The sequence below is a fragment of the Oncorhynchus mykiss genome, chromosome 15 (assembly GCF_057628025.1).
Source record: "Oncorhynchus mykiss isolate SJ-2025 chromosome 15, ASM5762802v1, whole genome shotgun sequence".
NCBI classification, from domain to species: domain Eukaryota; kingdom Metazoa; phylum Chordata; class Actinopteri; order Salmoniformes; family Salmonidae; genus Oncorhynchus; species Oncorhynchus mykiss.
The window spans coordinates 60,176,493-60,190,565 of NC_143036.1; the positions used below are offsets into that span (position 1 = coordinate 60,176,493).

Here is a 14,073-nt window from a genome sequence, read left to right on the forward strand (position 1 = left end):
CTCATTCCCATACTGTATTCATTTATTTATCTTGCTCCTTTGCACCCCAGTATATCTACTTGCACATTCATCTTCTGCACATCTACCATTCCAGTGTTTAATTGCTATATTGTAATTACTTTGCCACCATGGCCTATTTATTGCCTTAACTCCCTTATCTTACCTTATTTGCACTCACTGTTTATAGACTTTTTGTTTTCTTTTTTTCTACTGTATTATTGACTGTATGTTTTGTTTATTCCATGTGTAACTCTGTTGTTGTATGTGTCGAATGTCTATGCTTTATCTTGGCCAGGTCGCAGTTGCAAATGAGAACTTGTTCTCAACTAGTCTACCTGGTTAAATAAAGGTGAAATAAAAAAAATATAAAAAAATATCAACATCACTTTGCTGAAGTGAAACTAACGTAGAGAGACAGTATATTGTGTACAGGACCACTCTCCAGAACTTCAGAAATCCCTTAAACAGCTATACGTTCAGACTATACACTGAGTCTCCTACCCTTTGACAGCATGGACAGAGAAATTATCCACAAACATTCTTTACAGGTGAGTAGAGAGTTTAAGAATTATTAAGTTGAAGATGAGATTTCCATTATTTACCATTCACATTTCCTTTTTTTATTTACACCGAACAAAAATATAAATGCAACACAAAGTTTTGGTCCCATGTTTCATGAGCTGAAATAAAAGATCCCAGAAATGTTCCATATGCACAAAAATCACATTTCTCTCAAAATCGGTATACAAATGTATTTACATCCCTGTTAGTGAGTATTTCTCCTTTCCCAAGTTAATCTATCCACCTGACAGGTGTGGGATATCAAGAAACCGATTAAACAGCATGATCATTACACAGGTGCCCCTTGTGCTGGGGACAATAAAAGACCACTAAAATGTGAAGTTTGGTCACACAACAGAATGTCATAGATGTCTCAAGTGTTGAGGGAGCATGCAAATTGGCATGCTGACTGCAGGAATGTCCACCAGAGCTGTTGCCAGATAATGTTATGTTAATTTATCTACCATAATCCACCTCCAATGTCATTTTAAAGAATTTGGCAGTACGTCCAATCAGCCTCACAACCGCAGAGCACGTGTATAGTTTTGTGTGCGCGAGCGGTTTTCTGAATTCAACGTTGTGAACGGAGTGCCTTATGGTGTCGGTGGGGTTATGGTATGGTCAGGCATAAGCTTAGGACAACAATGGCATTTTATTGATGGCAATTTGAATGCACAGAGATACCGTGACGAGATCCTGAGGCCTATTGTTGTGCCATTCATCACCTCATGTTTCAGCATGATAATGCACGGCCACATGTCATAAGGATCTGTACATAATTCCTGAAAGCTGAAAATGGCCCAGTTCTTCCATGGCCTGCATACTCACCAGACATCCATTGAGCATGTTTGGGATGCTCTGGATCAATGTACACAACAGCGTGTTCCAGTTCCGGCCAATATCCAGGAACTTTGCACAGCCATTGAAGAAGAGTGGCACAACATTCCACAGGTATCAGACAGTGTACAGGTCTTCAATGCTCTGGTTCGCTCCATTGAGAGAAGCCAGACTGAGCTCATTGAGGTGATTGAGGAGAAGCAGAAAGCAGCAGAGAGGTAGGCTGAAGGGCTCATTAAAGAGCTGGAGCAGGAAATCACTGAGCTACAGAGGAGAAGCACTGAGCTGGAGCACTCACACACTGAGGACCACCTCCACCTCATACAGAGCTGTCCATCCCTCTGCACCCCTCCACCCACCAAGGACTGGTATATGATCAGTGTTCACAGTGATATGTGTGTGGGGACTGGGAGGAGAGCTGTGTCTCAAGTGGAGGAGACCATTTTGAGTGAAGTGAAGATGTTGTGTGATGCTTAGTTGAAGAGGATTCAGCAGTATGTAGTGGATGTGACTCTGGATCCTGATACAGCACATCATGGTCTCATCATGTCTGAGGATGGGAAACAGGTGAGAAATGGAAACACACGGCTTAATAAACCTTATCATCTGTTAGAGGAATTTAAGTCCTATATGTTCATTAACCAATTCAATTATAACAAAGCAAAACACTTTGTCAGTTTCTAAGAATTTGTAAGGTTCTTATTTGCATAAAATAGACGAAGATCAGTCTCAAAATTAATCAATAGCGTTTATTCCCTAGGGCTCGAGTCATAATACCATGTACATTGGTTTATATACCTCACATTTCGTCATAAATGTCCCTCCTCCCCTCAGATACAAGGGCAATATAGTTCACAAAGCTTCTCACATTGTCTGCCACCTGTTAAACAATCTACTACAAGCCCAAGGTCTCTCCCGTCCCTGGGTGGGGACAGAATGTCCTGTAAGGAACACAGTATTCCAGCCGGTCTGACGATAGCTCCATTCGTTTCTAACAAGGAACAGAAAGTCCTTGTTCTAATTCTTGACTAAAACTACACACCTTATATTCAGTATTATGATTATAATAAGATTCATACATTCATACAGTAACAGAGTAGTATTCTGTTTAGTTATAATTCTAAGCTAAATGTATACATAATTTAGTCATTATTCATAAAAATCCCATAACATAATCCCAATAGGTTTGATCAAGTTTTTAATGTCCTAGGAAAGGAGGGTTTCTCCTCAGGGAGATTTTACTATGAGGTGAATGTTCAGATGAAAACCATGTGGACTTTAGGAGTAGCCAGAGAGTCCATCAACAGGAAGGGGAACATCACAAATAGCCCATTAAATGGATACTGGTCTGTGGTCCTGAGGGATGAGAGTAAGTACTCAGCCTGTACCCCCCCCCCCCCCCCCCCCGTGTCTCCTTATACATGAGAGAGAAGCCCCAGAAGGTGGGGGTGTTTGTGGATTATGAGGAGGGTCAGGTCTCCTTTTATGATGTGGAGGCCAGGTCTCATATCTACTCTTTCACTGGCTACACCTTCACTGAGAGTCTATCCATTCCTTGGCCCTGGCAATGATGAAGGTGAAAACTCTTCCCTTCTGTTCATCTCTCCTGTCAATCACCCAGACTGAGTTCTGAACTGAACTAATTGACCAGTACATATAGTAAATGTAGAATAATCATAACCTGTCGTCATACAGTACACCAGGGAGAATATTTCACTGTAATGTAATTGCTGGTGGTGGTTGTTTGGGTCCACCAGCATTGTAAGCCATAAGAAGATATACGATCTCTCCAGGCTCATAAGGTATGATTCATATCTGGGAGTTACATTTCTGAGGAATTTCTGATAATGAGATAATATAAGCAACATTTTGTTTTTTTAAGCTCATGTATTGTTTGCACTGTATATCTCTAATAACCTTTAATAAACTTGAATCTTGGATTTGGAATCATACAGTAGAAGTATGAAATACTTGAGTCATTTTCATACACTATCCTAGTCATCCAGTGGGAGTGGTTTCAGTCCGAGCCTGTCTCGGTATTGGTCCATGTATGGCCGAGCCGCCTCCCACACCTAGAGAAGGCCACGGGTGAGAAACAAACAGAGAAGTTCATTTTTATCTGCCTCATTATCAATTAGCTGGAATGATAAATATAATATTGAGATGGGGTGAGTCTCTTGCCTTTTCCTCCCTGAGGAGCGTGTGAGCAGCCTCGATGTCAGGACTCATTTGACGGTCATGATCCCAAGGCCTGATGGGAAATAAGAATAAACTGATGTGCTGTAGAACTCTCCCCACACCTTTCCAGAACAACAACATTGGGCAGTCCTCGAATCAGAGATCCACATTCTCATGGGTCGTACCTGACAACAGTACGCACTAGCTCATGGACTTTCTCCAGAGGGGTAGTGGACTTGAGCGGGCGGAGAAACTCCAGGGCTTGACAGGCAGCGAGCAGCTCTATGGCCAGAACTGAAAAGCAGCGATGCCTTTTTATGGTTAACTCTGTATGCATGATATTTGATGGGACGAGCAGATCACACACTAATGCCATGTGACTGTACTCTACGAGTTACCTTGCTCTACGTGTTCCACCACCCTCAGGGCCTTCCTAGCGGCCCAGCCCCCCATGGAGACGTGGTCTTCAGTGGCTGCGCTGGTGGACAGGGAGTCCACGGAGGACGGGTGGCACAACGCCTTGCTCTCAGATACTGCGGGGGAGCAGAGACAGACACACACACTAACGTTTTCTGTGTGAAAACACACACACACACACACACACACACACAGACCTACCAAGGGCAGCAGCAGTGCAGTGTGCAATCATGAAACCAGAGTTGAGGCCTCCATCTTGGACCAGGAAGGCAGGCAGCTCACTGAGGGAGGGGTTGACCAGCCTCTCTGTCCTCCTCTCACTCATACTGGCCAGCTCATGGACCCCGATGGCCAGGTAGTCTAGAGCCTGGGGGAGAGAGAGGGTTAGCCTTGTCCCAGATCAGTTTGTGCTGCCTTGCTAACTCCTGTGATCATTGGTAAGGCAGTACAAACATATCTATGACCAGTCTAGGAAAAAGGGGGAACAGTACTGAAGGAACCGAGGAGTTTATGGTATGGAGTGAATCTGTTTGTCTGTGACTCTACCTTGGCTGGGTATTCTCCATGGAAATTACCCCCAGAGATAGTCTCACCTCGCTCTGCAAAAACCAGCTGGAGGAGAGTTAAGGTTTCATATTTGGGACAACATTATGAGTCTCTAATATAAACTGTATACAGGAAACCAAAGCCCATGTGGGCTAGTCCAAGGGCTCCCCCTTGTGGTGAACTTCTATAATCACAGGAGGGGTCTAAAAGGAGATCAAAGAAAGACATGACGTCTTCAAGTAAATATAACAATGTAACTCAGTGGGAGGATACAGGGTTGTCAGTGGCACTGTTGAGCTCAGTGGTGAGGATGCTCTTAACAAAGGCTATGGTGTCGTTAGCTACCCCATGAACCTACAAGAGAGGAGAGAGACACAAATAAACACTGGTACTAGGGTTAGTTCACTCCAGCCCTTCACTGCAGTTGTAACACACACACATGCACACACACTACCTGTGGGATACAGCGGAGGGTGTATGCATCCTGGACACGGTCACATGTCCTATGACTATCTACAGGAAAACACAACAAAGGAAGTCAGAGACTGGAAATGACCAAACAGCACTGTTAAGATTCCCACCAAAGGAGTAAATGTCTTTATTTGGACACAAAATCATCAGAAAAATTGAGTGTGTGTGTTTCTGTGTGTGTGTTTCGCCTGCCTGACTTTACCAGAGATCTGGGAGGGGAAGACGTCCGAGTGGAGTAGAGAGCGGAGTCTCAGAGCCACCTCTATCTGACCAGGGTGTGGCCTCACGGCATGGACGTCTGGAATGGCAGAACAAATCAGTACACAATGGAATGGAACTTCTTATAGCTTTATCAAAGCTCCAACAGTGAATTCACTATGTGTGTGTGTGTGTGTGTGTGTGTGTGTGTGTGTGTGTGTGTGTGTGTGTGTGTGTGTGTGTGTGTGTGTGTGTGTGTGTGTGCGTGTGTGTCAGACCGCTGTGGAAGGCCTTGGTGGTGCCCCTCAGGGCCTCTAGACTGAGGGCAGCGATGATGTCAGCCTGCCTGGCCACGCCCACAGCTCGCTCCACTGCCTCCGCCGCCAGAGATGACATCATCTGAGTCCCGTTGATCAGACCGATGCCCTGCACGATAAAACACTATCACACTATCTACTGCAATTATATCCCAGATATGACATTCATCTAACCCCAGTTATCAATAATCAGTATACAAGACAACTTAATCAATGCCTGATAGAAAATCCAACAAATAGTAAAAACTACAGCTCTAGCACTGTACCTCTTTAGGCTTCAGAACCAAAGGTGTGAGTCCATGACATTCCAGTACCTGGAAAAGGAGGAAAGAAAGAATAAAGGAGAGGAGAAAGAAAGACGAAGGAAACGAGTTAGGGGCCTTAATGTATACATTTTATCTCAGTCATTCATCTAACAAAAACACATTGGTTCTCTGAGGTGTGTCTTTGGGTTGAGAGAGAGAGGCATTGTGGGTAACCCAACTGTTTTGGCATGGTCCCAGCCGCGTTGAGGCGACCACATCCTGCCCTCTCCCATAAGGCCCAGGGTGAGGTGGGCCAGGGGGGCCAGGTCTCCACTAGCGCCTACCGTTCCCTTCTCTGGCACCCACGACAGGCAGGAGGCTGGGGGAGTAGAGAGAGAGAGATCTGTCACACACACACAAGCTCAATGTACCTGGACAGGACATGCATACACACAATCACGCACGTACACATGCACAAACACAGAGTTCACGCTTGCTATTAGTCAAACTGTTGAATCAGAATTTCAATGAATGTTGTTATTGTAGACTGGGTTTACCATTGAAGGCTTTGACCATAGCCTGGACCGTTTCCATGGAGACGCCACTGTACCCTTTGGCCAGAACGTTAATCCTCAGAGCCAGTAGCATACGGGTCCTCTCTACACTCAATGGGGTGCCCACTCCTACACACACACACACACACACACACACACACACACACACACACACACACACACACACACACACACACACACACACACACACACACACACACACACACACACACACACACACACACACACACACACACACACACACACTTTTCGATATGTGTATATGTATTTCAATTACACCAGGGGTGCAATTTAGTCAAGGGCAGGCCTGATCTGTCCCTTGGACATAGAGGTACTATAATGACATATACTCAAATCAAATGTATTTATATAGCACTTCGTACATCAGCTGATATCTCAAAGTGCTGTACAGCCTAAAACCCCAAACAGCAAGCAATGCAGGTGTAGAAGCACGGGTTTATTTAAGCATGGTAACCCACCAGCACTATGAGATCGAATCAGATTCATCTGTAGTTCCCTGAAGACAAACACACACACACACACACACACACACACAGTCAATAAATGATTCTGACAGTTAGCGATAGACAAACAGATCTAGTTCACAATGTTTATTCAGATGGGAAAAGACTAGTTCTTCCCAGCTAGTGAATAAACAACTTACATGAGCTTATCCTTTGGAATGAGCATATGGGCAAATTTCCCAAACCCTGTGTTGACGCCATAGACAACTACAGGGGAAGAACACATAGATAGACATAAAGAGACATATAAACACATGTAGAATCACACATTCTATTAATCTATAGCTATATATTCTATAGCTATATAATCTATTAATATACAGTGCCTTGCGAAAGTATTCGGCCCCCTTGAACTTTGCGACCTTTTGCCACATTTCAGGCTTCAAACATAAAGATATAAAACTGTATTTTTTTGTGAAGAATCAACAACAAGTGGGACACAATCATGAAGTGGAACGACATTTATTGGATATTTCAAACTTTTTTAACAAATCAAAAACTGAAAAATTGGGCGTGCAAAATTATTCAGCCCCTTTACTTTCAGTGCAGCAAACTCTCTCCAGAAGTTCAGTGAGGATCTCTGAATGATCCAATGTTGACCTAAATGACTAATGATGATAAATACAATCCACCTGTGTGTAATCAAGTCTCCGTATAAATGCACCTGCACTGTGATAGTCTCAGAGGTCCGTTAAAAGCGCAGAGAGCATCATGAAGAACAAGGAACACACCAGGCAGGTCCGAGATACTGTTGTGAAGAAGTTTAAAGCCGGATTTGGATACAAAAAGATTTCCCAAGCTTTAAACATCCCAAGGAGCACTGTGCAAGCGATAATATTGAAATGGAAGGAGTATCAGACCACTGCAAATCTACCAAGACCTGGCCGTCCCTCTAAATTTTCAGCTCATTCAAGGAGAAGACTGATCAGAGATGTAGCCAAGAGGCCCATGATCACTCTGGATGAACTTCAGAGATCTACATCTGAGGTGGGAGACTCTGTCCATAGGACAACAATCAGTCGTATATTGCACAAATCTGGCCTTTATGGAAGAGTGGCAAGAAGAAAGCCATTTCTTAAAGATATCCATAAAAAGTGTTGTTTAAAGTTTGCCACAAGCCACCTGGGAGACACACCAAACATGTGGAAGAAGGTGCTCTGGTCAGATGAAACCAAAATTGAACTTTTTGGCAAGAATGCAAAACCTTATGTTTGGCGTAAAAGCAACACAGCTCATCACCCTGAACACACCATCCCCACTGTCAAACATGGTGGTGGCAGCATCATGGTTTGGGCCTGCTTTTCTTCAGCAGGGACAGGGAAGATGGTTAAAATTGATGGGAAGATGGATGGAGCCAAATACAGGACCATTCTGGAAGAAAACCTGATGGAGTCTGCAAAAGACCTGAGATTGGGAAGGAGATTTGTCTTCCAACAAGACAATGATCCAAAACATAAAGCAAAATCTACAATGGAATGGTTCAAAAATAAACATACCCAGGTGTTAGAATGGCCAAGTCAAAGTCCAGACCTGAATCCAATCGAGAATCTGTGGAAAGAACTGAAAACTGCTGTTCACAAATGCTCTCCATCCAACCTCACTGAGCTCGAGCTGTTTTGCAAGGAGGAATGGGAAAACATTTCAGTCTCTCGATGTGCAAAACTGATAGAGACATACCCCAAGCGACTTACAGCTGTAATCGCAGCAAAAGGTGGTGCTACAAAGTATTAACGTAAGGGGGCTGAATAATTTTGCACGGCCAATTTTTCAGTTTTTGATTTGTTAAAAAAAGTTTGAAATATCCAATGAATGTCGTTCCACTTCATGATTGTGTCCCACTTGTTGTTGATTCTTCACAAAAAAATACAGTTTTATATCTTTATGTTTGAAGCCTGAAATGTGGCAAAAGGTTGCAAAGTTCAAGGGGGCCGAATACTTTCGCAAGGCACTGTATATCTAGATATTCTATTAATCTATAGCTATATATTCTATTTATCCATTTATTTTATTAATCTATGCATACCTCGGTTTTCTTTTATGATGGTTTCTATCACTTCTCTGGCTTCATTGATTTTCCCTTCAGCCTCGGTGGTCAGCTGGGTGCCAAAACAGAAGAGTTGAAATGTTAACTGACAGTAGTCGGCCAGCACGGCTGAAAACGGTCTGATTGGACTATGATGAAGCATGGTCTTCTTTAATCATACCTTGATGTTGAACAGGCCTTTCCCCAAACGGACCAGATCAGCTATGGTCAGACTGTTCCCATCCAGAGAGAGGTACTGGAACGCAACAAGTCACACACACAGACAACGTCAACGACAGGCATACAGGCAGACACACAGCAATGTAGTCAGCTGTTATACAGGGTTACATTGTGGGAAACGTGTCAAATTCGATTTGCTATTCCATTACAAGTTTGACTAATTAATTATGCTCCTCCGTCAAGTATCCCATACTTTGCTCCCCACCCTCTTATTTATGCCAATGAATAGAATATTGTTCAAGCAGAGTATAATAACAGAATGCAGATACTCACCTTTTTGGGATCGAGAGACTGGCGTTTCCCAATGGCAGTTTCTTCCTTACCAACGTTGACAAAGTCATTGTGCTCCTGCACATCCATTAGGAGAGAGGGAACAACTATCAGAGAGAAAGAGATACAATCAGAGAGGGTTAAAGACAGGTAGCAACCTGTGACAATGACAGAGACAATTCTTTATAAAGCCAGGGGAAAGGATCATTTTCATTCATTAACTGGTCTACTCATCACGGGGCTGGTTGCAACACAGTTAGGCTTGTGCCTGGTCGTTACTCTACGACCGATTAAACATAATACCAACTTCTTTTATGTGTAACTGGTGAAACCACCCCCTCCCTGTACATTAACAGTTCTGTCTCACATTATGTCCCTGTCTTGGTCCCCAGTCAGTGTACACCAATGTTTAGTGGAGAAGTGTAACAGTTGTGTGAGATATCCTTGTACATAAGTGTCTACACCTATACATATTTAATTAAAATAAAATAAAAACTTCACCCAGTATTCAATAAAATGACAATAAAACTCACTCCTGCTCCCCCTCCCTGGCGCCCAACGGCGCCAGGCTCCCCAGCGTTACGCACTCCTGCCACCATTATTACGCACTCCTGCCACCATTATTACGCACTGCTGCCTTCCCCCGTCACGCCCGTCACTAATTATTGGAATCAATCACCTGTGTCATTACCTCCCCTATATCTGTCTGTTCCCAAGCTCTGTTCCTTGCTTCATGATTAATGTTTGTATGTCTTGTTCCTTATTAATCGTTGACTCCCCATACCTGCTTCTCTACTCCAGCGTCCATCCTTACAGAATCCTGAAGCCATCAAACGAAGCATCGGGGAGTGCTGGCTTTCCGCTTGGTGGTGACGCCGATAGAACCAGGGATGCCTAAGCCAGCTCGCCCAACTTCCACGCCCTAGCTGGCTCAAGGGTTTTCTTGCTCGGTTGGCTCTTGCCCACGTCAAGCCTCAGCCAGATCGCCAGGGTTTTACGCCTCCCGGCTCGCAAGGCGTCTTGGGGGGGGTACTTTCACTGCTGCTCCCCCTTCCTGGCTCTCAACGGCGCCAGGCTCCCCATCATTACGCACACCTGCCACCATCATTACACCTGCCTTCCCCCAGTCACGCGCATCAGCAATTATTGGACTCACCTGGACTTAATCACCTGTGCCATTACCTCCACTATATCTATCTGTTCCCTGCTTCAGGATTAATGTTCATATGTGGTTGTGTTTTACCCGTTTGCTGACGCTGTTCCTGTCTTGTTCCTTATTAAACGTTGACTCCCTGTACCTGCTTCTCTACTCCAGCATCAGTCCTTACAAACACACAATATCAAACTAAAGTGTGAAGGCTTATTCAACTTTTTTAACACAAGTCCTTTACCACTCCTTGGTTAGCCAGCATCTGCCTCCTCAGGTGATGCTGCAGATGAATCAGTTCCCTCTTTATACTGCATCTTATTGATGAAACGGTATTAATGGGAAAAGGTCAGCTTCACAGTCAAGTTCCAGCCAAAGCCTACCCAGCCCTCATTCTAGGCTTGTGCAATTATAGATCCACTATACCCAGCCACCAAGCAGATTGTGTACAGTAAAGGGAGGGAATTGTCATTTGGAATGTGACCCACCAAGCTAGTTGTGAACAGTCATGAGCCATAGCAGTCTGATATGATAAATCTGATTATTTAACATGTTGGATAATCATCTGTGCAAATACTCAATGTGGACCATGCAAAAACACAGATCTGTCTGTAAAGACAGACAGGTAGATTGCAGTGTACTTGTTTGTACTCAAACTACAAATGTAATGGAGAAAGCAGCTGATTTGTCATGTGTCTACAGAAACATGGCGGAGCTGTGTTGAACAGTAATAGAACATGTGGGATGATCCAGTTGTCAGCAACTGGGGGTCTGACTTTCTGTTAAAATCCGTTTCTGAGAAAGTAACGAAGGAGCGCAACTTTGGCAGTTTTGGACATTTCATATAGATTAGAACAGCGTGTTTAAGGCACTTGAACACTTGCAGCCCACACTTGGGTCAAAGCCTAATAAAAGGAGATGTATCAGAGAAATATCTCATCTTGGGGTTGACCATAACAGCCATTGATCAGGGTCATAAAAAACAGCAGATATGGCTGGACAGCGGACTGTGGAAACCGTGACTCCAGACATGCCCATGGGATGGTACCCATGGAATGGTATCTATAGGATGGTATCCATGGGATGGTATCTATAGGATGGTATCCATGGGATGGTATCTATAGGATGGTATCTATGGGATGGTACCCATGGGATGGTATCTATAGGATGGTATCCATGGGATCAATCAATCAAATGTATTTATAAAGCCCATCGTACATCAGCTGATGTCACAAAGTGCTGTACAGAAACCCAGCTTAAAACCCCAAAACAGCAAGCAATGCAGGTGTAGAAGCACGGTGGCTAGGACAAACTCCCTAGAAAGGCCAGAACCTAGGAAGAAACCAGGCTATGAGGGGTGGCCAGTCTTCTTCTGGCTGTGCCGGGTGGAGATTATAACAGAACATGGCCAAAATGGTCAAATGTTCATAGATGACCAGCAGGGTCAAATAATAATAATCACAGTGGGTGTAGAGGGTGCAACAGGTCAGCAACTCAGGAGTAAAGGTCAGTTGGCTTTTGTTATGGGATTTTTATGAATAATGACTAAATTATGTCTACATTTAGCTTAGAATTATAACTAAACAGAATACTACTCTGTTACTGTATGAATCTTATTATAATCATAATACTGAATATAAGGTGTGTAGTTTTAGTCAAGAATTAGAACAAGGACTTTCTGTTCCTTGTTGTAAACGAATGGAGCTATCGTCAGACCGGCTGTAATACTGTGTTCCTTACAGGACATTCTGTCCCCACCCAGGGAGGGGACAGACCTTGGGCTTGTCGTAGATTGTTTAACAGGTGGCAGACAATGTGAGAAGCTTTGTGAACTATATTGCCATTGTATCTGAGGGGAGGAGGGACATTTATGATGAAATGTGAGGTCTATAAACCAATGGGGGAGAGAGAGCGAGAGAGAGAGAGAGAGAGAAGAGTGGGAAAAAAAGAGAGAATTAGAGAGAGCATACTTAAATTCACACAGGACATCGGGTAGGACAGGAGAAATACTCCAGATATAACAGACTGACCCTAGCCCCACGACACAAACTATTGCAGCATAAATACTGGAGGCTGAGACAGCAGGGGTCGGGAGACACTGTGGCCCCGTCCGACGATACCCCCGGACAGGGCCAAACAGGAAGGATACAACCCCACCCACTTTGCCAAGGCACAGCCCCCACACCACTAGAGGGATATCTTCAACCACCGACTTACCATCCTGTGACAAGGCCGAGTATAGCCCACAAAGATCTCCCCCACGGCACGAACCCAAGGGGTGCACCAACCCAGACAGGAAGATCACGTCAGTGACTCAACCCATTCAAGTGACGCACCCCTCCTAGGGACGGCATGGAAGAGCACCAGTAAGCCAGTGACTCAGCCCCTGTAATAGGGTTTGAGGCAGAGAATCCCAGTGGAAAGAGGGGAACCGGCCAGGCAGAGACAGCAAGGGCGGTTCGTTGCTCCAGTGTCTTTCCGTTCACCTTCACACTCCTGGGCCAGACTACACTCAATCACAGGACCTACTGTCACGGTATTCGTTGCCGGAAGATGAGGAATCATCGGACCAAAGCGCAGCGTGGTAAGTGTTCATGCTTTCTTTATTAAAACTGAACACTATAACAAAAATAACAAAGAGAATAACCGAAACAGTCCTGTAAGGTGCAAAACACTAAACAGAAATGAACTACCCACAAAAACCATGTGGGAAAAAGCTACCTAAGTATGGTTCCCAATCAGAAACAACAATAGACAGCTGTCCCTGATTGAGAACCATACCCGGCCAACACAAAGAAATACAAAAACATAGAAAAAAGAACATAGAATGCCCACCCAAATCACACCCTGACCAAACCAAATAAGACACATAAAAGCTCTAAGGTCAGGGAGTGACACCTACTGAAGAGATGAGTCTTCAGTAAAGACTTAAAGGTCAAGACTGAGTCTGCGTCTCTCACATGGATAGGCAGACCATTCCATAAAAATTGAGCTCTATAGAAGAAAGCCCTGCCTCCAGCTGTTTGCTTAGAAATTCTAGGGACAGTAAGGAGGCCTGCGTCATGTGACCGTAGCGTACGTGTAGGCATGTACAGCAGGACCAAATGAGAAAGATAGTGTAATGCTTTGTATGGTATCTATGGGATGGTATCCAGGCAGAGTGTTAGTAGGGTAAAGCGTAGTGGCTCGATGACTGCAGAATTCCAGAGGCAACATTCCAGCATCAGAGAACAGTCAGATTGAGAACTGGAGCTGGAACAAGACACGGAGACGCAGGCAGGGTGCCTGGCCCTTTAAGATACACGCATGCACACAGACACACACACACACACACACACACACAGACACACACAGACACACAGAAACACCTCTTCAGGTTGTAGGAACATCTAGTGTGGGAGGTATAAGACAAAGCCTATTATCCCTGTACGGACTCAGACACACCAATAACATTTGCTGGCTGAGAGTAGTTAGCACTTCTGAAACAAATTTGAGAACAGAGTGCCCCCCAATTTTACGTATAG

The 14,073-nt window shown here is 44.3% G+C and overlaps 1 protein-coding gene across 1 annotated transcript; it reads right to left on the reverse strand.

Moving 5' to 3' along the window:
* Positions 1–2,127: 2,127 nt before the first annotated feature.
* Positions 2,128–9,687, reverse strand: LOC110490365 (histidine ammonia-lyase). The gene is made up of 18 exons (XM_021563714.3): positions 9,406–9,687; positions 9,074–9,148; positions 8,893–8,965; positions 7,010–7,076; positions 6,825–6,862; positions 6,328–6,453; positions 6,010–6,149; positions 5,792–5,839; positions 5,487–5,634; positions 5,213–5,308; positions 4,994–5,052; positions 4,813–4,893; positions 4,540–4,605; positions 4,195–4,360; positions 3,975–4,109; positions 3,762–3,870; positions 3,580–3,649; positions 2,128–3,470 (listed from the first exon to the last, which is right to left on the reverse strand). The coding sequence occupies exons 1-18, from the start codon at positions 9,490–9,492 to the stop codon at positions 3,393–3,395; spliced, it is 1,662 nt and encodes a 553-aa protein (XP_021419389.2). The 5' UTR covers positions 9,493–9,687; the 3' UTR covers positions 2,128–3,392.
* Positions 9,688–14,073: the final 4,386 nt, after the last annotated feature.

Coding starts and splice junctions, on each gene's coding strand:
- LOC110490365 (XM_021563714.3), bottom strand. CDS start 9,492: ATGGATGTGCAGGAGCACAATGACTTTGTCAACGTTGGTAAGGAAGAA. Junction 4,606..4,812: donor ACAGTGCCACTGACAACCCT/GTATCCTCCCAC, acceptor ACTCTCCTCCAG/CTGGTTTTTGCAGAGCGAGG. Junction 3,871..3,974: donor GGTGGAACACGTAGAGCAAG/GTAACTCGTAGA, acceptor GCTGCTTTTCAG/TTCTGGCCATAGAGCTGCTC.